Source organism: Chelmon rostratus, chromosome 9 (genome assembly GCF_017976325.1).
Source record: "Chelmon rostratus isolate fCheRos1 chromosome 9, fCheRos1.pri, whole genome shotgun sequence".
Taxonomy (NCBI): domain Eukaryota; kingdom Metazoa; phylum Chordata; class Actinopteri; order Chaetodontiformes; family Chaetodontidae; genus Chelmon; species Chelmon rostratus.
The window spans coordinates 14,488,660-14,511,015 of record NC_055666.1 but is presented as its reverse complement, the minus strand read 5'-3'; the positions used below and the strand labels follow the sequence as shown (position 1 = coordinate 14,511,015).

General features: G+C 43.3%; 7 protein-coding genes across 7 annotated transcripts in view; all 7 read right to left on the bottom strand.

The window, feature by feature from the left end:
* LOC121611202 (protocadherin gamma-C5-like) overlaps window positions 1–22,356 on the bottom strand; it is a 214,934-nt gene that overhangs the window by 106,239 nt on the left and 86,339 nt on the right. The window lies entirely within an intron of this gene.
* LOC121611220 (protocadherin beta-16-like) lies at window positions 1,206–3,611 on the bottom strand. The gene has a single exon (XM_041943655.1). It carries the CDS (start codon window positions 3,603–3,605, stop codon window positions 1,206–1,208), a length of 2,400 nt encoding a protein of 799 aa, XP_041799589.1. The 5' UTR covers window positions 3,606–3,611.
* On the bottom strand, window positions 4,613–7,209 carry LOC121611995 (protocadherin gamma-A11-like). The gene has a single exon (XM_041944739.1). It carries the CDS (start codon window positions 7,022–7,024, stop codon window positions 4,613–4,615), a length of 2,412 nt encoding a protein of 803 aa, XP_041800673.1. The 5' UTR covers window positions 7,025–7,209.
* Window positions 8,240–11,151, bottom strand: LOC121611994 (protocadherin gamma-A2-like). Its single transcript, XM_041944738.1, has 2 exons — window positions 8,726–11,151; window positions 8,240–8,273 (listed from the first exon to the last, which is right to left on the bottom strand). Exons 1-2 carry the CDS (start codon window positions 11,149–11,151, stop codon window positions 8,240–8,242), a joined length of 2,460 nt encoding a protein of 819 aa, XP_041800672.1.
* LOC121611993 (protocadherin beta-16-like) lies at window positions 12,221–14,590 on the bottom strand. The gene is made up of 2 exons (XM_041944737.1): window positions 14,305–14,590; window positions 12,221–13,017 (listed from the first exon to the last, which is right to left on the bottom strand). The coding sequence occupies exons 1-2, from the start codon at window positions 14,588–14,590 to the stop codon at window positions 12,221–12,223; spliced, it is 1,083 nt and encodes a 360-aa protein (XP_041800671.1).
* On the bottom strand, window positions 15,633–18,077 carry LOC121611208 (protocadherin gamma-A1-like). The gene has a single exon (XM_041943643.1). It carries the CDS (start codon window positions 18,075–18,077, stop codon window positions 15,633–15,635), a length of 2,445 nt encoding a protein of 814 aa, XP_041799577.1.
* On the bottom strand, window positions 19,816–22,248 carry LOC121611992 (protocadherin gamma-A10-like). The gene is made up of 2 exons (XM_041944736.1): window positions 21,884–22,248; window positions 19,816–20,620 (listed from the first exon to the last, which is right to left on the bottom strand). The coding sequence occupies exons 1-2, from the start codon at window positions 22,246–22,248 to the stop codon at window positions 19,816–19,818; spliced, it is 1,170 nt and encodes a 389-aa protein (XP_041800670.1).

Sequence of the window (22,356 nt, the reverse complement as noted above, 5' to 3'; positions counted from 1 at the left end):
AAAACAGACACCTCTTAGATTTCAATGTCAAATCTGAAATTTACACGACCCACTCAAGCAAATTCATTGCAGATCGCAATTTCTCCTCTTATTTTTAAAAGATGTTCCACAAGCAGAAATGTCCGTTCTTTACCCGTCGTGTTCTCTCTGTACTGTGTCGACGTTACATGGGAGGTGCTGCTACAAACCTGCTCTCACTCGTCGACACTCTGGTCAACAGCGGCCCTAAGAGTCCAGATTATAAAACTACAGAACGACAACTAAAAGTCAGCAATGGAGAACTCATTGTAATACATTTCATATTTAGGAACAATACATGTACTGAAGTAAAATCTTAGATTTCCGAAACGACTGCATGCGGAAGACATGATTGAAATTAATCAGGTTTACTTTGAGGGTCATTATAAAAACATGTTTTTAAATAAAATATATATGCAATTAAAGGCAATGTGTTCATCAAACCTTGCAGATCAGGGATAGGGTGGATATAAAATCAGATTGAAACACTGGAAAGGCACAAATAGCTCGGAAATTAATTAATTGCTGTCCCACAAAATGATAATTCAGGAAAGAACAATGAGAAGAACAAAGGATAAAAATCGAAATTAAAACTGTAGAGAAGGAGGCTGACACACAAGATCAAACTATGGATGTACTATTTGTGTCGCTGTCCGCAGGTGTGAAGTGAATCAACTCTGAATGAAAGCACAAGCACCCAGACTCCACAAGCTGTTCAAATAACGTGATGCCACATGGAGCTATAATATCTAGAAAGAATTTTGAAAACTTTGCGTGAAAAATCATTAGTTTATGACTTTCACTATCAGCACCATCGCTACAACTATACGACTACAAGTACTACAACTATATATATAAGTACGATTACAAAAAAAAAAAAAAAAAAAAAAAAAAAAAAAGAAAAACAAAATTAATTGTGTTTGGGAAGAAGACAGGTTGAAGTTAAAATGTTATTGAAATTTCTTTGGATAACAAACATGTAGCGTAAAATGGAAAACTATAAGATAAGATAACATAAGACTAGATAAAACTTCATTCAGTAAAAGTAGTTAAAATTTGTATAAAGAGCATAAATCACTGTGCCATAAACAAGTATCGCTGCAAATCGTCTGCTGCTTAATTATTACATGAAGAAAATCAGCTGTGCATTATCAAATTCGAATCATTACAAATAGACTAAAACTGTATTAATGCAGTCTAACCTCCAGAGGAGAGTCTGGTTCGTCCAGGATGCTCTTCTCACTCTGCATCCGCTGCATCGTCCCTGTTGAACTGGGGTCCATTATCAGCACGTTCTGACTACCAGCTCTGCCGAACTTACAGTCACTCTTTCTCGAGTCAGTCGTCCTGCACACCTCGTAGTTGTACACGTGTGGCAGAGTCCCTGTCCCCAAAGTGTCTGAGTAACGTGGTGGATAATATGGAATCACAGGCAGGTTGGACTGATACAGCACGCGAGACTGTCTCCATCTGTAGATTTTCACTGATATAATCACCACCAAACACGTGATGAACAGGAAGGAGACTACAGCCAGAGCCAACACTAAGTAAAAAGTCAGGTTGTCATTGTACTCCTTGTCGTGTGGAAAGTCAGTGAACTCCGACAGCACTTCAGGGAAGCTGTCCGCCACCGCCACGTTCACAATGACTGTCGCTGAACGAGAGGGCTGCCCGTTGTCCTCCACTATAACACTCAGTCTTTGTTTCACTGCATCTTTATCAGTCACTTGGCGGAGAGTTCTTATTTCTCCATTCTGTGAGCCCACTTCAAACAGCGCCCTGTCTGTGGCTTTCTGCAGTTTATACGACAGCCACGCATTCTGGCCAGAGTCCACATCAACAGCCACCACTTTAGTCACCAGATAACCCACATCTGCTGAACGAGGCACCATCTCAGCCACCACAGAGCCACCAGTCTGGACTGGGTACAGGACCTGAGGGGGGTTGTCGTTCTGGTCCTGGATCATTATTTTCACTGTCACGTTGCTACTGAGTGGAGGGGAGCCTCCATCCTGCGCCTTGACGCGGAACTGGAAATCTTTGATCTGCTCGTAGTCAAAAGAGCGCACTGCATGGATGACTCCGCTATCTGCACTGACCGACACATATGAGGAGACTGGCACTCCGTTGACAGAGGAGTCCTCCAGTATGTAAGAAACACGCGCATTCTGGTTCCAGTCAGCGTCTCTGGCTTTCACTGTGAATATAGAGAGGCCTGGTGTGTTGTTTTCTACAATGTAGGCCTCATAAGAGCTCCTCTCAAACACAGGCGCGTTGTCATTCACATCAGAGATCTGTAAGGTGAGAGTGACGCTGCTGGAGAGGGAGGGCACTCCCTCATCAGAGCAGGTCACGGTGATGTTATACTCAGAGGCTCTCTCTCTGTCCAGATCACTGTCTGACAGTAGGTTGAAGAAATTACTTGACGTCGGCTTTAATGTAAAAGGAATATGTTCACTTATTGCGCAATGAACTTTGCCATTATCTCCGGAATCTAAGTCCTGAACATTTACCATAGTGACAATTGTTGCTGGTTGAGAGTCCTCGGGAATCACATTCGTCTGTGACATTATATTAATCACGGGCTTATTGTCATTAATGTCTATAACTTCAACCGTAATCTTACATGAATCTGTGAGCCCTCCTTCATCGCTGGCTTGAACATGTATTTGATAGTAATGTGCCTTTTCATAATCGATACTACTTTTTGAGATCAAATCCCCATTTAACTCGTTAATCTCAAACATGTCTCGTACATCTGCAGCTGTGTTGGATATTGAATATGAGATCTTGGAATTTGAACCTTTGTCGGCATCTGAAGCACTGACCTTGGTTATGACCGTGCCTCTCGGGGCGTTTTCAGGTATCGTAGCTTTATAAACCGTCTTTGTAAAAACAGGCGCATTATCATTGGCGTCAAGCACGGTAACATGTATCTGTGCTGTGCCAGAGAGTTTAGGTTCCCCTCCGTCCACCGCAGTTAACACTAAAAATATCTCCTCTTGCTTTTCTCTATCAAGTGGTTTCTGTAAAACCATTTCAACTATATTTTCTCCATCAGGCTGATCTTTCAATTTCAGCACAAAATTCTCGGTTTTTGTCAGAAAATAACTCTGAAGACTATTCATGCTAACATCAGGATCGATTGCCCTCTCTAATAAGAATTTTGATCCGATTGTCGCAGATTCGCTTATTTTGAATTTCATGTCAGATTTTTCAAATATTGGGGTGTTGTCATTTATATCTGTAATTTCAACAACAACAGTGTACAATTCCATGGGGTTTTCTAAAATAACCTGAAAATGCAAAGCGCAGGGCGTCGTCTGTCCACACAGCGCCTCTCGGTCTATTTTCTCTTTGATGAGGAGGACTCCTCGTTCTCTGTTCAGCTCGATGTACTCCGCGCTGTCTCCTGTAAAAATCCGAGCTTTGCCCGATGTCAGTCTTTTTCTGTCCAAACCTAAATCCTGAGCGATGTTGCCGATTGAAGATCCTTTTGCCATTTCCTCGGGAATGGAATAGCTGACCTGCCCGACCACCGATGTGAGAGAGAGGACGGAGATGAAAAACAACACTTGCCGCCTCATTGTTCTCTTCGTTGCTTCCATGGAACACAAACGCCGTTACAGTCCTGTTTCCGTTGGCAAGAGATTCAGAAGTATTTCTTCAAATGGATCACAGTTAGATGCATTTGCCCCTGTGGCTGATGGCCGCTGTCCGACTCTGTAATATTCGATCTGGGTGTCTGTGATCGTCTGATTTAAAAGGAAAAAAAAAAAAAAAAAACACGATGGGGAAGTACTGCTGAAACCTACCCTGCAGTTATCACATACTGGCCAACAGCGGCCCTAAGAGTCCAACATAACGTACTACAAGAATCTGTGCAAAAGGAAATGTATTGAAGACTCCCATTTGGTCGAAAGACCAGAGGCGTGCATTCAGCTCTTTTATACCCAACGCAGCGCCTTACAGGTAATGCTGAAAAGTGAAAATTAAGTTGACATGCACACCACCATGAATCAGAGAGCAAAATATTGTCCACTTATACAGACACAGACACAGACACAGACACACACACAGACACACACACACACACACACACACAAAGTTCACCTCATTTGGCAGTGTTCGTTGGCCAGTGACAAAATACCAGAACTACTGAAGAAAAGTTTTGTAAGAGTAAAAGAGTAAAAGAATCTGAAAATAAATAGATGAATAATTAAAATAATGTGTATTATGTACACGGAGTTCGTGAAAGCACTGATGACAAATTCAGAATACAACGCAAATATTTTTATTTTATTATATTTATTATTATATTATTATATTTATAAACGCAATTTAGGATTTTTTTTTTTCACTTGCCTGACCAAAACACAAAATGAATGTCATATTGAGACGCCAATGGAAAAAAAAATCCACGTAAGTGTGAAAAGACTGTTTTGTCACAAACTTAGAGATGATGAGGTGCAAATTCTGTAAGCAACACTGTCCCCTTCAAATGTGTTCATGTGGTAATCAGATTACTTGTCCTTTAGATTGAAACAAAGTGCTATGCATGTGCTCCATCAAATGTAAAATCAAATATGAAATGTTAATTTCTAACCTCTAGAGGAGAGTCTGGTTCGTCCAGGATGCTCTTCTCACTCTGCATCCGCTGCATCGTCCCTGTTGAACTGGGGTCCATTATCAGCACGTTCTGACTACCAGCTCTGCCGAACTTACAGTCACTCTTTCTCGAGTCAGTCGTCCTGCACACCTCGTAGTTGTACACGTGTGGCAGAGTCCCTGTCCCCAAAGTGTCTGAGTAACGTGGTGGATAATATGGAATCACAGGCAGGTTGGACTGATACAGCACGCGAGACTGTCTCCATCTGTAGATTTTCACTGATATAATCACCACCAAACACGTGATGAACAGGAAGGAGACTACAGCCAAAGCCAACACTAAGTAAAAAGTCAGGTTGTCATTGTACTCCTTGTCGTGGGGAAAGTCAGTGAACTCCGACAGCACTTCAGGGAAGCTGTCCGCCACCGCCACGTTCACAATGACTGTAGCTGAACGAGAGGGCTGCCCGTTGTCCTCCACTATCACACTCAGTCTTTGTTTCACTGCATCTTTATCAGTCACTTGGCGGATAGTTCTTATTTCTCCATTCTGTGAGCCCACTTCAAACAGCGCCCTGTCTGTGGCTTTCTGCAGTTTATACGACAGCCACGCATTCTGGCCAGAGTCCACATCAACAGCCACCACTTTAGTCACCAGATAGCCCACATCTGCCGAACGAGGCACCATCTCAGCCACCACGGAGCCCCCAGTCTGGACTGGGTACAGGACCTGAGGGGGGTTGTCGTTCTGGTCCTGGATCATTATCTTCACTGTCACGTTGCTACTGAGTGGAGGGGAGCCTCCATCCTGCGCCTTGACGCGGAATTGGAAATCTTTGATCTGCTCGTAGTCAAAAGAGCGCACTGCATGGATGACTCCACTATCAGCACTGACCGACACATATGAGGAGACTGGCACTCCGTTGACAGAGGAGTCCTCCAGTATGTAAGAAACACGCGCATTCTGGTTCCAGTCAGCGTCTCTGGCTTTCACTGTGAATATAGAGAGGCCTGGTGTGTTGTTTTCTACAATGTAGCCCTCATATGAGCTCCTCTCAAACACAGGCGCGTTGTCATTCACATCAGAGATCTGTAAGGTGAGAGTGACGCTGCTGGAGAGGGAGGGCACTCCCTCATCAGAGCAGGTCACGGTGATGTTATACTCAGAGGCTCTCTCTCTGTCCAGATCACTGTCTGTTGTTAAACTGAAGAAATTATTTGAGGTTGAGGAAATTGAAAATGGAATGTTCTCGCTAATATAACATTGAACTTTGCCATTTTCACCTGAGTCTGGATCCTGGATGTTTATCATCGTCACAACAGTGCCAGGCTGAATGTCCTCTTTTATTGCACTGGACTTTGACATGACATTTATAGCAGGTATATTATCATTTGTGTCCGTTATTTCAACAATAATTTTACATGAGTCAGTTAATCCTCCTTCATCACTGGCTTGGACATGTATTTGATATTGTCGCTTGTTTTCAAAGTCTGTGCTGCCGATCAGTGCAAGTTCTCCGGTCTCTCTGTTTATCTCAAATAATTCGGACACATTGTCAAGTACATTTTCGATAGCATAAGATATTTTGCCATTGGATCCTTCATCTGAGTCATGAGCACTAACAATCACTACTTGTGTCCCTGAGGGTGAATTTTCACTTATGGTGGACTTATAGATTTTCTGCGTAAAAGTAGGAGCATTATCATTACTATCTAGCACACTGATATGTATTTGAACGGTCCCAGAGAGCTGCGGCTCACCACCGTCTACTGCAGTCAATACGAGCGACAAACGATCCTCCTTTTCTCGATCTAAAGGTTTCTGTAAAACCATTTCTACCATCTTGCTTCCATCTGCTTGGTTTTGCAGCCTCAAAACAAAGTTATCGGTTGGCTTTAACAAATAGCTTTGAAGACCATTAACACCGACATCCAGATCTACTGCCTGTTGCAACAAGAACACTGCTCCTGTGATGGCTGACTCACTGATTCTGAATTTCATCTCACCTCTTTTAAAAATCGGGGCGTTGTCGTTAATATCTGTAACCTCGACTGTGATGCTATAAAACTCCATTGGATTCTCTAAAATAACCTGGAAATGCAGAGCACAGGGTGCCGCCTGTGCGCAGATCGCTTCTCTGTCGATCCTGTCTTTGACGAGGAGGACCCCTCTTTCTTTATTCAACTCGATGTACTCTGCACTGTCTCCCGTATAAATGCGAGCTTTTCCTGATTTCAGTCTTTTCACATCCAAACCCAAATCCTGCGCAATATCACCGACGAAAGAGCCTTTCGGCATTTCCTCTGGGATGCTGTAGCTGACTTGTCCAATCACTGAAGTAAAAGAGAGAACCGAGATAAACAGCAGCACTCGCCGTCTCATTGTTCTGTCCGTCATGTTCCTGTAAAATAAACCGCGGAGTATTCCTGTTAAAAACCTTTGCTTTCCTTCGCAGATAATCCTTTTTATGTCCCCCGGTAGTGTAATCGCCAGTTATGCGGTAAATTTCAAGAGTAAACGAAAAGTATCCGTAAAAAATGAAGGTTTAGAGCTTTGATCGTCGTATTCTGTACCGTTCCCTGTGTCTTTCTGTCGTTCTCTATCTGGAATGATAGGGGAGGTACTGCTGATTTCTTCTCCTTAACTGACACAGACTGGCCAACAGCGGCCCTAAGAGTTCACTATGCTGAACTACAGTATACTGTGGAGGATGGAGAACGATTCATGCTCTCTATATAGTGTGGTGCCACGTTCATGTTAGCCCGTTTCGTCAATTTAACAACAGATATCAATATAAAAAAAATAAAAATAAAAATGTCTTTACATTTTTTGGGGTATATACGTCTGCTTGGGGAGGAGAACCTGAGAGGACAACTGCAGAGGTAATAACAGTAATGAGGACACGCATAGACTGGATCCAGTAAAACCATATGTTTTCATGTCACACAAAGACACACGCGCGCGCGCGCGCGCGCGCGCACACACACACACACACACACACACACACACACACACACACACACACACACACACACACACACACACACAGGAGCTCTTGACACTCGATCTGTCCACAGTGTTATTTTAAAGCTGTAATCTCAAGTCCTTAATAACTTCTTATATTATTTAAAAACATTGGCAATCAGAATGATTGAGCTTATTCTTTATCTGTAGCACTCATTTATTCATCAAACACAAGTCCACCACAAAAACATGAAGGTCTTGATGGACACAGTCCTGTGAATCAGAAGCCACTAACCACAAAACACCCAAGCATTTACAGTGTGTTTAAGGTGTACAATCAGAATTTAAACGTAAATCAAGTTAATAACGGATAAGTCATGTTTATAGCATTGAACCACCTGCCACAAGTGTTCCAAAGTGAACTCATTCCAGCTGGATGTGCATTGAGATAACCATCCATGATGTATTGCTCAGCATATTAAAAAAAAAAAAAAAAACAACAACAACAAAAAAAACGTTTTGCTGAGAACATCAGTTAAAATTGTCCTTTTTGGACAAAGGTGGTATGTTTCAAATTTTGTGAGGACTTTCTTTAACCCAACACATGATCACACTGCAACAAACAACTGTCCTGAGAGAGTTTAACTTTCAGGTCTGACAGACTGTGGCGCTGTCCGTGGTGCTGAATTGAAAGAAAAAAAAGTCTGAAAGGATTTTCTGCAATGAAAAAATGCTATTTTAGGAACGATGCACAACTCATGTCTTGTCTTTTAAAAATACAACTTCTTAAATACAAATCTGTAAAGACAAGGATGACTTTAATGAAAGAATGTGTTCATATTCAAGTAAAATACGACTATCAGAATACTCAAGAAGTGTCAGCACACAAGCGTATAAGAAAAAAACAAAACAAAACAGCAGCAACAACAACAACAACAACAACAACAACAACAACAACAACAACAACAACAACAGAAAAGAAAGGTTTCCAAATGAACTAAAGGGCATGTACCAGTACAAAGAAGAGTGAAGAAGAAGAGACATAGATTATGGGAGAGGACTGTTATTCTGAGGCGCCCATGCTCAACACTAAGGAACCTTTTTGCCAAGGATGAAACATGTGCCATTGCATACATGATCATTTCTGTAACACTAACCTCTAGAGGAGAGTCTGGCTCATCCAGGATGCTCTTCTCACTCTGCATCCGCTGCATCATCCCTGTTGAACTGGGGTCCATGATTAGCACGTTCTGACTACCAGCTCTGCCGAACTTACAGTCACTCTTTCTCGAGTCAGTCGTCCTGCACACCTCGTAGTTGTACACGTGTGGCAGAGTCCCTGTCCCCAAAGTGTCTGAGTAACGTGGTGGATAATATGGAATCACAGGCAGGTTGGACTGATACAGCACGCGAGACTGTCTCCATCTGTAGATTTTCACTGATATAATCACCACCAAACACGTGATGAACAGGAAGGAGACTACAGCCAAAGCCAGCACTAAGTAAAAAGTCAGGTTGTCATTGTACTCCTTGTCGTGGGGAAAGTCAGTGAACTCCGACAGCACTTCAGGGAAGCTGTCCGCCACCGCCACGTTCACAATGACTGTAGCTGAACGAGAGGGCTGCCCGTTGTCCTCCACTATAACACTCAGTCTTTGTTTCACTGCATCCTTATCAGTCACTTGGCGGATAGTTCTTATTTCTCCATTCTGTGAGCCCACTTCAAACAGCGCCCTGTCTGTGGCTTTCTGCAGTTTATACGACAGCCACGCATTCTGGCCAGAGTCCACATCAACAGCCACCACTTTAGTCACCAGATAGCCCACATCTGCTGAACGAGGCACCATCTCAGCCACCACAGAGCCACCAGTCTGGACTGGGTACAGGACCTGAGGGGGGTTGTCGTTCTGGTCCTGGATCTTTATTTTCACTGTCACGTTGCTACTGAGTGGAGGGGAGCCTCCATCCTGCGCCTTGACGCGGAACTGGAAATCTTTGATCTGCTCGTAGTCAAAAGAGCGCACTGCGTGGATGACTCCACTATCAGCACTGACCGACACATATGAGGAGACTGGCACTCCGTTGACAGAGGAGTCCTCCAGTATGTAAGAAACACGCGCATTCTGGTTCCAGTCAGCGTCTCTGGCTTTCACTGTGAATATAGAGAGGCCTGGTGTGTTGTTTTCTACAATGTAGGCCTCATATGAGCTCCTCTCAAACACAGGCGCGTTGTCATTCACATCAGAGATCTGTAAGGTGAGAGTGACGCTGCTGGAGAGGGAGGGCACTCCCTCATCAGAGCAGGTCACAGTGATGTTGTACTGAGACGCGACCTCTCTGTCTAATTCACCTTCTGTCACTAATGTAAAGAAATGATTTGATGTTGACATGATCGTAAAATGAATATTTTCATCCAAAGCGCAGTGTACTTTGCCATTTTCATCGGAATCTGGATCTTGAACGTTGATCATTGTCAGAACCGTGCCGGGCTTGACATCCTCAGATATACTAGATGAGGCTGACATAATATTGATAGCTGGCGGGTTATCGTTGGTGTCCAGCACCTCGATTATAACTTTACAAACATCTGAATTACCACCTTCATCCGATGCTTGAACATCTATCTCATAATGCCGAAATTTCTCATAATCAAGGTGTCCTACTAAGCTGAACACTCCGTTTTCTTTATCTATGTCGAATAATTCTAATGCCCCCTTTGGGGCATTAGATATTGAATATTGTATGCGTCCGTGCGGACCTTCATCTGCATCAGATGCGCTCACAGTGGTCAGAACAGCTCCTTTCAACGAATTTTCTTTCACATTCGTCTTATACTCTGTCTGAGTACAAACTGGTGCATTATCGTTGGCGTCCAACACTGTTACTGCAATGAGTATGGTTCCAGACAGCTGCGGGTCACCACCATCTAAAGCGGTCAACACTAAAGACAACCTCTCCTGTTTCTCTCGGTCAAGATGCCTTTTTAAAACCATCTCAACATTTCTACTGCTGCCAATTCTGTATGGGTTTAATGTGAACGTGTCACTTGAACTGAGTGAATAGCCCTGGAGCCCATTGACACCCACATCGTCGTCAGCTGCTTTTTCTAAAACAAATTTCGATCCAATTTGAGCAGTCTCACTAATATCAAATTTCATTTCTCTGTTTTTAAAACCGGGAGTGTTGTCGTTAATGTCGGTGATCTCGACAGTTATGCTGTAAAATTGCATCGGATTCTCCAATATAATTTGAAAATCAAGAGCACAGGGCGTCGTCTGTCCGCAGATGGCTTCTCTGTCTATCCGCTCTCTGATGAGGAGGACTCCCCTTTCTTTATTCAGCTCGATGTATTCTGTACCTTCTCCGGTATATATGCGAGCTTTCCCTGACTTCAGCCGGTTCACATCTAAACCTAAATCCTGAGCTATGTTCCCGACCAAAGATCCTTTCGCCATTTCCTCAGGAATGGAGTAGCTGACTTGACCCAAAACCGAGCCGAGAGAAACAACCGACATAAACAACAGTAGGCTTACTTGCCGTCTCATTGTTCTGTCCGACATTCTCCCCTCCACAAAAAATGGTGTCAAATCCGTTATCCAGTAAAAGGCTTTTCGATGCAAATGTCTGGAAAGGAATCAAGAATGCAAACTCCAAAGAAAGCTGATAATTCGCCTGTATCCGCGTTTGATCATCTCCCTCTCCTGAAACGTGCCTTTTACTTCTTTTTTTTGTCTTCCTCGGTAACATGTCGAGAAGATGGGGGAGGTACAGCTGCAATGAGCTCAGAAATCTCAGCAGACTGGTCAACAGCGTCCCTGTGAGTTGGATGCGCTGAACTACACATTTCACAGTCATTCCTGATATCATGGGCTTGATCAAAATGTGTTTGTTAATGTTTATGATGTTCACACGTTAAATGCTAGCACAATTAGAAATAACTTGCTGTGCATATCAGCGAAATGCCCCCCCCCCCCCCACACACACACACACACACACGGGCTCAGTGAGCCAAACACAGAGAGGAAACGCACTGAAAAGGGCGAAGGTACAGTTTTGCAAAACCACAAAGTATGCTGAATATTGCGCTCTCCATGGTGCTGACAGGCACTGACAAGTGCTGAAGCAACAAGAAGTTAGCACGTTTCACTTAAAGTGGAAATCTATGTATCTGACATCAATTCCGATTTACTGTGAATGTATTAGGATACTAATATATCAATGATAAAAAGGGCAGAAATGGAGAAATAAACAAGAAGGTACCTAATTCTGCCATTCAATGTGGGTTTTGCGAATCAGGTTTTTGACTGTTTAACAAGTCAATTATTTTCAGATATTTGCTTTTGTCCAGTTTTACGGAATACTGAAGGAACAGTTGTTATTGATGCTGCGAAAACACCGGCCGTATTCAAATGTCACTTTTAGTACAAGTAAATATATTCAATTTTATGAATGATTGATATAATCATTCATAAAATGTTCATTTTAGAAAAATCTGCACAATATCTTAAGCAAGATTATGATCAACTAAGTTACTTGAGTAATTATCTGGTAAGGCTGACTGTTAGGATTGACACCATCCAACATAAAAAAAAGAATAATAACAACATTAAATTGCAGATTCGTGGAACTTTATAAAAAGAGAAAGCCAACCTCTAGAGGAGAGTCTGGTTCATCCAGGATGCTCTTCTCACTCTGCATCCGCTGCAACGTCCCTGTTGAACTGGGGTCCATTATCAGCACGTTCTGACTACCAGCTCTGCCGAACTTACAGTCACTCTTTCTCGAGTCAGTCGTCCTGCACACCTCGTAGTTGTACACGTGTGGCAGAGTCCCTGTCCCCAAAGTGTCTGAGTAACGTGGTGGATAATATGGAATCACAGGCAGGTTGGACTGATACAGCACGCGAGACTGTCTCCATCTGTAGATTTTCACTGATATAATCACCACCAAACACGTGATGAAGAGGAAGGAGACTACAGCCAAAGCCAACACTAAGTAAAAAGTCAGGTTGTCATTGTACTCCTTGTCGTGGGGAAAGTCAGTGAACTCCGACAGCACTTCAGGGAAGCTGTCCGCCACCGCCACGTTCACAATGACTGTAGCTGAACGAGAGGGCTGCCCGTTGTCCTCCACTATCACACTCAGTCTTTGTTTCACTGCATCTTTATCAGTCACTTGGCGGATAGTTCTTATTTCTCCATTCTGTGAGCCCACTTCAAACAGCGCCCTGTCTGTGGCTTTCTGCAGTTTATACGACAGCCACGCATTCTGGCCAGAGTCCACATCAACAGCCACCACTTTAGTCACCAGATAGCCCACATCTGCTGAACGAGGAACCATCTCAGCCACCACAGAGCCCCCAGTCTGGACTGGGTACAGGACCTGAGGGGGGTTGTCGTTCTGGTCCTGGATCAGTATTTTCACTGTCACGTTGCTACTGAGTGGAGGGGAGCCTCCATCCTGCGCTTTGACACTGAAAATAAGCTGCTTGATCTGTTCATAATCAAAAGAGCGCACTGCATGTATAACTCCAGTTTCAGAGTTTATGGATACATATGAAGAAACTGGACTGCCACTGACCTGCGTGTCCTCCAGAAAGTATGAGATTCTTGCGTTTTGATTCCAGTCTGAATCTTGTGCGCCTACAGTGAATATTGACATCCCAGGGACATTATTTTCAACTACATAGGCAGAGTAATCCGGTTTGGTAAAAAGTGGAGCATTATCGTTTACATCAGAAACTCTCAGGTGTAAAGTTGTTTTAGTAGAAAGTGGGGGTGACCCTGAATCGGTTGCAGTTATGGTGATGTTGTATTCTGCTTTCGTTTCACGATCAAAAGGTAAATCTGAAAGCAAACTGTAATAATTAGTCAAAGAAGACTGGATTTTAAAAGGAAGCTTAGAATCTATTGAGCATGTTATCTGACCATTTCTTTCAGAGTCTGAATCTTTAACGTTCAAAACAGCTATAGTCGTGCCTGGAGGGACATCCTCTGACATCAGACTAGAGAAGGACATTATATTTATGACCGGGGCGTTATCATTTATGTCAGTGACCTCAATGACAACTTTGGTAGCATCACTTAGACCTCCCTGGTCTTTGGCAATGACTCTTATTTCATATTTTTTGTCTTTTTCGAAATCAATATTATCAGCAACAGTGATTTTGCCAGATGAACTGTCAATTTCAAATAGTTCACCAGACTTCCCATTCACATTTGAAAAACTGTAAGTAACAAACCCATTAGACCCACTGTCGGCATCTGAAGCATTCACAGTGGTTATATAGGTGCCTACGGGTGCATTTTCTGTCACAGTAGCAGTGTAGAGTGATTGATTAAATACAGGAGGATTATCATTGGCATCAAGAACAGTGATTTCTATATTTACTGTACCAGATCTCTGCGGAGTTCCTCCGTCTACTGCAATCAGCTTTAAAGAGAGATGTGGGCTCAACTCTCTGTCTAATGGCTTCTGTAAAATCATTACCGCGAATTTGATTCCATCGGCGTTGGAGTGTTGCTTTAAAACGAAGTTATCATTAGGGGATAAGACATATTTTTGTAAGCTGTGGATTCCTGCATCGGGGTCATAGGCGCTTTCTAAGTCGAAATGCGATCCGATTGTTGCGGATTCACTAATTTCGAGATTAATTAGGTTATTTTTGAAAGTCGGCGCATGATCATTGACGTCTAATATCTCTACTGTCACCCGGTGCAGTTCAATTGGATTCTCTAAAATAATTTCGAAGCTGAAGCTGCACGGTGTTACATCTCCACAAAGCTCTTCTCGGTCGATTCTCTCATTCACGACTAGAATCCCTTTGTCTGTTTTCAGCTCAGTGTACTGATTGCTTTCTCCGCTCACGATACGGGCCCGACCAGAGCGGAGCCTTTTCAGATCCAGACCCAGGTCTTGTGCTACATTGCCGATAAGAGAGCCCGTCTTCATCTCCTCTGGTATGGAATAACGGATTTGGCCGTTGATGGTGGAAATCATGAAGAAAAAAATAAACAGTTTCCATGTAAGTGTCCAACACAACAGCCATTTTCCGCATCGATGCTGGCGTATCCCCATGTCGTAAAGAATCAAATCCTAAATGTAATGAAATATCCCACAGCCACACACGTAGAGGCAAGCTACATTCCAGTTCAATAATGCTGCTTTCCTGTATAGCAGAATTGTTAGATTATCATGATCAAACAAAAACTGCTGTTTCAAGGCGACTGTATTTCGGTCGAATGCCTCGCCTTCGTGTATGAAGACGGTGTTTCTCCTCCTCCTCTTTCTCTCCTCTATCACTGTCGTAACAACACCGGACTCTGTTTACTGATCAACAGCGTCCCTTAGAGTCCAAACTGAGGAAAGACCCAGGCAGACAGTAATAAAGTGGGAAAAAAAACACCTTTGCTGTCCAAACTACTCTGGCAACTGACAGTAATATAACAATCCGAAAATTCATAAATGGAATATCTCAACCCAGGAAATAAGTAACATTAACCACATAATCAAACCACAGACACAGAGCCAGAAGTAGCGCAGTGTTGCCAAACCAGTATGTCAAGCAAAGCAGTGCTAAATATATGAAAAGGGGTTAATGGTTGTTAATGGCTTTTAGGATAAATTCTGCCTGTAGTTCGAATGTAGTAGAGAGGATAAAGAACAACAATAACTGCAACGGGAAATAAGTATATTATAGTGCATAAACTAACAGAAGGAGTCAGCAAAAAGGACATTTTTGTATTGTCAGCATTGTGAGCATATTTATAATATTACAAACAGAAACTAGTTATCAGTCCGCGTCAACACAACTCAAGTAAAACAAATGTGCGTTTGAAATAACATAACAGCGTGTCATTGTTAGAGAATGTAGACAATATCATCTTTTTTTAAGCTCTGAATGTAAACACAGAGGAGTTGGACGGAAAGTAAGGAGCTGTCCATGGTGCTGAAAATGAAGGGAAAGCGCTCAAGAACTTCATTATCAATGTAACAAAAAAAGAGAAGATGAGATAACAGCATAAAGACGAAGCTACAGTATTTAACTGACCTCTAGAGGAGAGTCTGGTTCATCCAGGATGCTCTTCTCACTCTGCATCCGCTGCAACGTCCCTGTTGAACTGGGGTCCATTACCAGCACGTTCTGACTACCAGCTCTGCCGAACTTACAGTCACTCTTTCTCGAGTCAGTCGTCCTGCACACCTCGTAGCTGTACACGTGTGGCAGAGTCCCTGTCCCCAACGTGTCTGAGTAACGTGGTGGATAATATGGAATCACAGGCAGGTTGGACTGATACAGCACGCGAGACTGTCTCCATCTGTAGATTTTCACTGATATAATCACCACCAAACACGTGATGAACAGGAAGGAGACTACAGCCAAAGCCAACACTAAGTAAAAAGTCAGGTTGTCATTGTACTCCTTGTCGTGTGGAAAGTCAGTGAACTCCGACAGCACTTCAGGGAAGCTGTCCGCCACCGCCACGTTCACAATGACTGTCGCTGAACGAGAGGGCTGCCCGTTGTCCTCCACTATCACACTCAGTCTTTGTTTCACTGCATCTTTATCAGTCACTTGGCGGATAGTTCTTATTTCTCCATTCTGTGAGCCCACTTCAAACAGCGCCCTGTCTGTGGCTTTCTGCAGTTTATACGACAGCCACGCATTCTGGCCAGAGTCCACATCAACAGCCACCACTTTAGTCACGAGGTAGCCCACATCTGCTGAACGAGGCACCATCTCAGCCACCACAGAGCCCCCAGTCTGGACTGGGTACAGGACCTGAGGGGGGTTGTCGTTCTGGTCCTGGATCATTATTTTCACTGTCACGTTGCTACTGAGTGGAGGGGAGCCTCCATCCTGCGCCTTTACTACGAGCTGAAGCTGTTTAATTTGTTCATAGTCAAAGGAGCGCACTGCGTGGATAGCTCCAGTTTCACTGTTTATAGAGACATAAGAAGAAGTTGGACTACCATTGATTTGTGTTTCCTCGAGAAAGTACGATACTCTGGCGTTTTGATTCCAGTCAACGTCGCGTGCTTTGACGGAAAATATTGACATTCCAGGGGAATTGTTCTCTGTGACGTGAGAAACGTAGCTATTTTTATTAAATAACGGGGCATTGTCATTGACATCAGAGATTCTCAGACGCAATATTGTTGTGCTTGACAGGGAAGGCGATCCCGAATCGGTTGCCCTAACAGTTATGTTATACTCGGGTACAACTTCTCTGTCAAAAGCTGAGTCTGTCACTAATGCATAGTAATTAGTTAATGTTGACTTTATTTTAAATGGCAGGCTACTGTCTGTTGTACAACTAATTTGGCCATTCTGTTCTGAGTCCGCGTCCATCACATTAATTATTGCCACTGTGGTACCCGAGGGAGAATCCTCCGGCACGGGGCTGGAGAATGACATCACATTTATGACAGGTGCGTTGTCGTTGACGTCCACAATCTCAATTAACACCTTACTGGAGTCTGTCAGCCCTCCTTGGTCCATAGCTTCAATCATAATTTCATATTTCTTATCTTTTTCATAATCCACTTGTCCTATAAGTGTTATCGTTCCCGTAATTTCGTCTAAATGAAAGATGTCAGCCAGCTGCTCTTTCATGTTTGAAAATCTATACGTGACAAGACCGTTTGATCCACTGTCTGCATCACTTGCATTCACTGTCGTTATATAGGTGCCTTTTAATGCATTCTCCGATACAGTAGCCCTGTAGAGAGTCTGGTTGAAAATGGGAGGATTGTCATTAGCATCAAGCACTGTAATATCTATATTTACTGTACCAGATCTATGCGGACTTCCACCGTCAACAGCGATGAGCTTCAATGATACTCTTGGCTCGCTTTCTCTGTCTAATGGCTTTTGTAAGATCATTTCCGCATATTTTCGACCATCTGGACTTGAGTGCTGCTTCAAACCAAAAATGCCATCCGTAGTAAGTATGTATTTCTGGAGACCGTTGCTGCCTACATCTGCATCTTCGGCACTGGGCAGCAAAAAGCGTGATCCCAGTGTGGCAGATTCGCTAATTTCGAATTTAATTTCATCCTTTCTAAACGTCGGAGAATTGTCATTTATGTCAGTTATTTCCACTGTTACTCTGTGTAATTCCATCGGATTTTCTAGAATCACCTCAAAGCTGAAGCTGCAGGGTGTTACGTCTCTACAAAGCTGCTCCCGGTCTATTCTCTCGTTCACGACTAAAATGCCTTTGTCTGTCTTCAGCTCGGTGTACTGGATGCTTTGTCTGGTCACGATACGGGCACGGCCAGAAAGAAGCCTTTGCACATCCAAACCAAGGTCTTGAGCTACGTTGCCAATAAGAGATCCCCTTTTGAGCTCCTCGGGAATTGTATATCTGATTTGGCCAGACGCGATGTGACTGAGACACCAAAGGAACAGCAGAAACGGCCATACTGACCTGCTATTCAAACGCCATCTTGGGCAGAAAGGAGGAGATTCTTTCAACGCCATTGCACAAATAAGAAAAGATAATACAAACAGCCCGATGTACACACTCCACAGAGAACAGCGACGGTTGCCTGGATAAATCCTTTGATTTAAGGTCCTCGCTCCGAATGAAACCGTGACCGCAGTCTGCGTATGAAGCCTACAGTTTGTCTTCTCTCCTGACTAAAGGGAGAAATGAGGGCTCTGCCTCCACTGAATCAACTCTGAACACTTGTTTCACTGATCAACAGCGTCCCTTACTGTCCAAAGCATGAATATCATGAACACGGGCAGAAAATAAAAGCCTATTTGCTAAGAACTTTGGTGTTTAAGAGCTAGACTTGCAGATCAAAAAGGCAATATTGTTATCTATTCATAAAACTGAGCATCAAATTTGTGTTTTGTTTGTTTTTTTGGCTTGTGTTGTATAATTTATGACTAAAATTATCACATATGTGTGATGAATAAGAGCGGAGGCTTAAGTCTTCCTGGTTCTGCATTAACTCACATCAAACCAACTGATATCAAGCCTGAAATATCTGAAAATGTATCTATGAAAATAACGGAGGGAAAATAAATATAAATTCTGAATCAGAATATAAATTTGGCTGGCTAACCCTTCAGATCTTACTATAGTTAGAGAGAATGGTGGAGACTGAAAGCACCATATGTTGAGGGGAAGCAACGGGTCGAGGCATCTGCTGCAGTTAACAAACTTTAATGATGATGAAAGTGCTGCCAGTGGTCTGCAATAAAAATAAATTACAAACAAAGAAACAAAATAGACTGCAGGCCTTCGTAAATAAATGTCCTCGTAGTGATAACATACAATTAGAAATTTGGTTTTAAACATTATAAGCCCAGCGTGACTTGATTTCATCACAAATGAAATGCAAATGAAACAGCAGCCTGAAGTAATAGCATGACCTAAAATGACATTTCCATAATTTTACATAATATCCAACTATTAATCCTCAATTACAATTTAAACTTGCAATAAAACAATTAGTTTAAATATTTGCAGATATAATTAACCAACCAACAGCCACCGTCCAGCAAAAGAGCAAAGGAAAATGAAACAAACTGACAACATGTGCCACTCAGTTAATAGAAGGGTTTCTACCCTGTTCTACAGGGGATACGTCCGAAAGCGACGACCTACAAACAGTGACAGCCACAGTTTCATCACGGGACTTTCACACAGTCACTCTCATACTTAAAGCAGTTAAAATTTGTACACACAACAAAAATTCTATCAGCATGTGGAGTAAGTAGATACACAGTATCATCACCATCTTCCTAAATGGCAGAGTCCAATCAACCGGGTAACAGGCTGCACAAGTTCCATGTTATGAACCTGGGCTGCTCTTTTCATTCCTCCATTATCTCTGGAAAAGTGCCTCTCATTGAGTAGATGGGGTTTACTAGACTGGTCTGCATGGACTTTGTTTTCAGCAGCTACGTGGCAACAGCGGCAGCCTAATTTTCATCCATGGGACTTTTGCAGAATGACAATTGTAGTAAAATAGAAACTATATAAAAGTTATTACATCTTAATAAAACACCAGGCTCTTGCTCCATACTGAATTAAGCAGCAGTTCACAAGCGAATTTTACCTGCAGGCAGTGGAGCTGTCCATGAGCTGTGGGCCTGAATGTCTCATGCCTTGCAAGTGTTTGACCAGCTACATGTGAGCCGAAACGTCACACAGTGTTTAGTGATACCTCTAAAACAAAAACACATACATCATTAGAGGTGAAGATCAATAGGTCAAAGGCCTCACCTCTAGAGGAGAGTCTGGTTCGTCCAGGATGCTCTTCTCACTCTGCATCCGCTGCATCGTCCCTGTTGAACTGGGGTCCATTATCAGCACGTTCTGACTACCAGCTCTGCCGAACTTACAGTCACTCTTTCTCGAGTCAGTCGTCCTGCACACCTCGTAGTTGTACACGTGTGGCAGAGTCCCTGTCCCCAAAGTGTCTGAGTAACGTGGTGGATAATATGGAATCACGGGCAGGTTGGACTGATACAGCACGCGAGACTGTCTCCATCTGTAGATTTTCACTGATATAATCACCACCAAACACGTGGTGAACAGGAAGGAGACTACAGCCAAAGCCAACACTAAGTAAAAAGTCAAGTTGTCATTGTACTCCTTGTCGTGGGGAAAGTCAGTGAACTCCGACAGCACTTCAGGGAAGCTGTCCGCCACCGCCACGTTCACAATGACTGTAGCTGAACGAGAGGGCTGCCCGTTGTCCTCCACTATCACACTCAGTCTTTGTTTCACTGCATCTTTATCAGTCACTTGGCGGATAGTTCTTATTTCTCCATTCTGTGAGCCCACTTCAAACAGCGCCCTGTCTGTGGCTTTCTGCAGTTTATACGACAACCACGCATTCTGGCCAGAGTCCACATCAACAGCCACCACTTTAGTCACCAGATAGCCCACATCTGCTGAACGAGGCACCATCTCAGCCACCACAGAGCCACCAGTCTGGACTGGGTACAGGACCTGAGGGGGGTTGTCGTTCTGATCTTGAATATTCAATTTAACTGTGGTGTTGCTGCTTAAAGGAGGGGAACCCCCATCCTGTCCTTTTACAAAAATATTTAGGGTTTTAATTTGCTCATAGTCAAATGATCGAACTGCCTGTATTACTCCACTTTCTGCGTTAACAGATATGTAAGTGGATATGGGGTTGCCATTTAACTGAGTATCAATAAGCAGGTAAGACACACGTGCATTTTGCCCCGAGTCAGAGTCGTGAGCTTTCACGGAAAACACAGATAATCCTGGGGAGTTGTTCTCCATGATATAAGCTTCATAATAACTCTCTGCAAATACGGGGGCATTATCATTCACGTCGGACACTCTAAGTGTTATTGTCTTGTTAGTGGAGAGTGGCGGGTTACCTTCATCCACAGCCGTAAATGTGATATTGTAATCAGGATTACGCTCCCTGTCAAGGACACCGTTTGTCACCAGAGTATAATAATTCTTCAGAGATGAGTGGATTGCAAACGGGATATTGCCGTTAACTGAGCAGTCTACTTTGCCATTTTTGCCTGAATCTTGATCTTTAACGTTGATGATAGCTACAGTAGTTCCACTGGGAGAGTCCTCAGGAATGGCGCTAGAAAACGAGGTCAGTGTTATGACAGGTGCATTGTCATTAACATCCGTCACCTCAATTATTACTTTTGTGGATGTGCTTTGTCCGCCTTGATCTTTTGCCTGCACACCAATCTCATATATTTTATTCTCCTCATAATCAATCATCCCGTTTACAGTCAAATCGCCGCTGTTTTCATCCAGATGGAATAGCTCAGCGACGTTACTAGACATACGATTAAAGTGGTATGTAACGCGGCCATTCATCCCTTCGTCTGCATCTGTGGCGCTCAAGCTCACTACTAATGTACCTTTCGGAACATTTTCTTTGACAGACGCCTTGAAATTTGATTGCGTAAAAACCGGAGCGTTGTCATTTGTGTCTCGCACAGTCACATGTATTTTTAGCGTCCCTGATCTCTGTGGTTCACCGCCGTCCACAGCAGACAGTGTGAGGAGCAGCTTTTCCTCTTTCTCGCGGTCGAGGGCATTAGAAAGATACAACTGTGCATATTTATGGCCGTTTGGGCTGGACAGGACCTTAATGTTAAAATGAGTGGTTGGGTGTAACGTATAGCTGTGCAAAGCGTTGATACCAACGTCAGGGTCGGTGGCACTCTCTTGTAATATTTCGGTTCCGGGAAGAGCGGATTCTACTATTTCTACATGCACTTCTTTCTCATGAAACACAGGCGCATTATCATTAACATCCAACACTTCCACGACAACGCTATGTAGCTGCATTGGATTGGTCATGATCATTTCAAAATTCAAGCTGCAGGGCGATGTCTGCCCGCAGAGCTGTTCTCTATCTATCCTTTCTCCCACGACAAGAATCCCTTTGTCTGCATCCAGCCTTATATACTCGCTGCTATCGCCGCTAACAATTCTGGCACCGCCTGATATTAGTCTTTTTGCGTCGATACCCAAATCTTCAGCCACATTTCCTACAAAAGAGCCCTTTCTCATCTCCTCTGGGACAGAATAACGGATCTGACAGGCTGCAGCGTCAATGAGAAAAACAAGGATGAAGGCCCGTACTTGCCATTTAACAGCGGGTTCACTGCTGATGAAAGGCATATTCCCGAAGCAATCCACCCAGCTCCGCACAAAAGTATGTTGCAAATAGCCGGCCTACAATCCCGTATCCTTCTTCTGTCAGTGTGTTTATAATCCGAACTGTGAGAA

Bases quoted from the DNA above. Each gene is read 5' to 3' on its own strand.
- LOC121611992 (XM_041944736.1), bottom strand. From the start codon at position 22,248: ATGCCTTTCATCAGCAGTGAACCCGCTGTTAAATGGCAAGTACGGGCC. The intron at 20,621-21,883 runs GTTGGATGTTAA...TCCTTTAAGCAG, and splicing joins CATAGCGTTGTCGTGGAAGT to CAACACCACAGTTAAATTGA.
- LOC121611220 (XM_041943655.1), bottom strand. From the start codon at position 3,605: ATGAGGCGGCAAGTGTTGTTTTTCATCTCCGTCCTCTCTCTCACATCG.
- LOC121611993 (XM_041944737.1), bottom strand. From the start codon at position 14,590: ATGATTTCCACCATCAACGGCCAAATCCGTTATTCCATACCAGAGGAG. The intron at 13,018-14,304 runs GGGTGACAGTAG...GTAGCAACGTGA, and splicing joins GAATCCAATTGAACTGCACC to CAGTGAAAATACTGATCCAG.
- LOC121611995 (XM_041944739.1), bottom strand. From the start codon at position 7,024: ATGACGGACAGAACAATGAGACGGCGAGTGCTGCTGTTTATCTCGGTT.
- LOC121611994 (XM_041944738.1), bottom strand. From the start codon at position 11,151: ATGTCGGACAGAACAATGAGACGGCAAGTAAGCCTACTGTTGTTTATG. The intron at 8,274-8,725 runs GTATGCAATGGC...CTTTCAATTCAG, and splicing joins AGTGTTACAGAAATGATCAT to CACCACGGACAGCGCCACAG.
- LOC121611208 (XM_041943643.1), bottom strand. From the start codon at position 18,077: ATGGCGTTGAAAGAATCTCCTCCTTTCTGCCCAAGATGGCGTTTGAAT.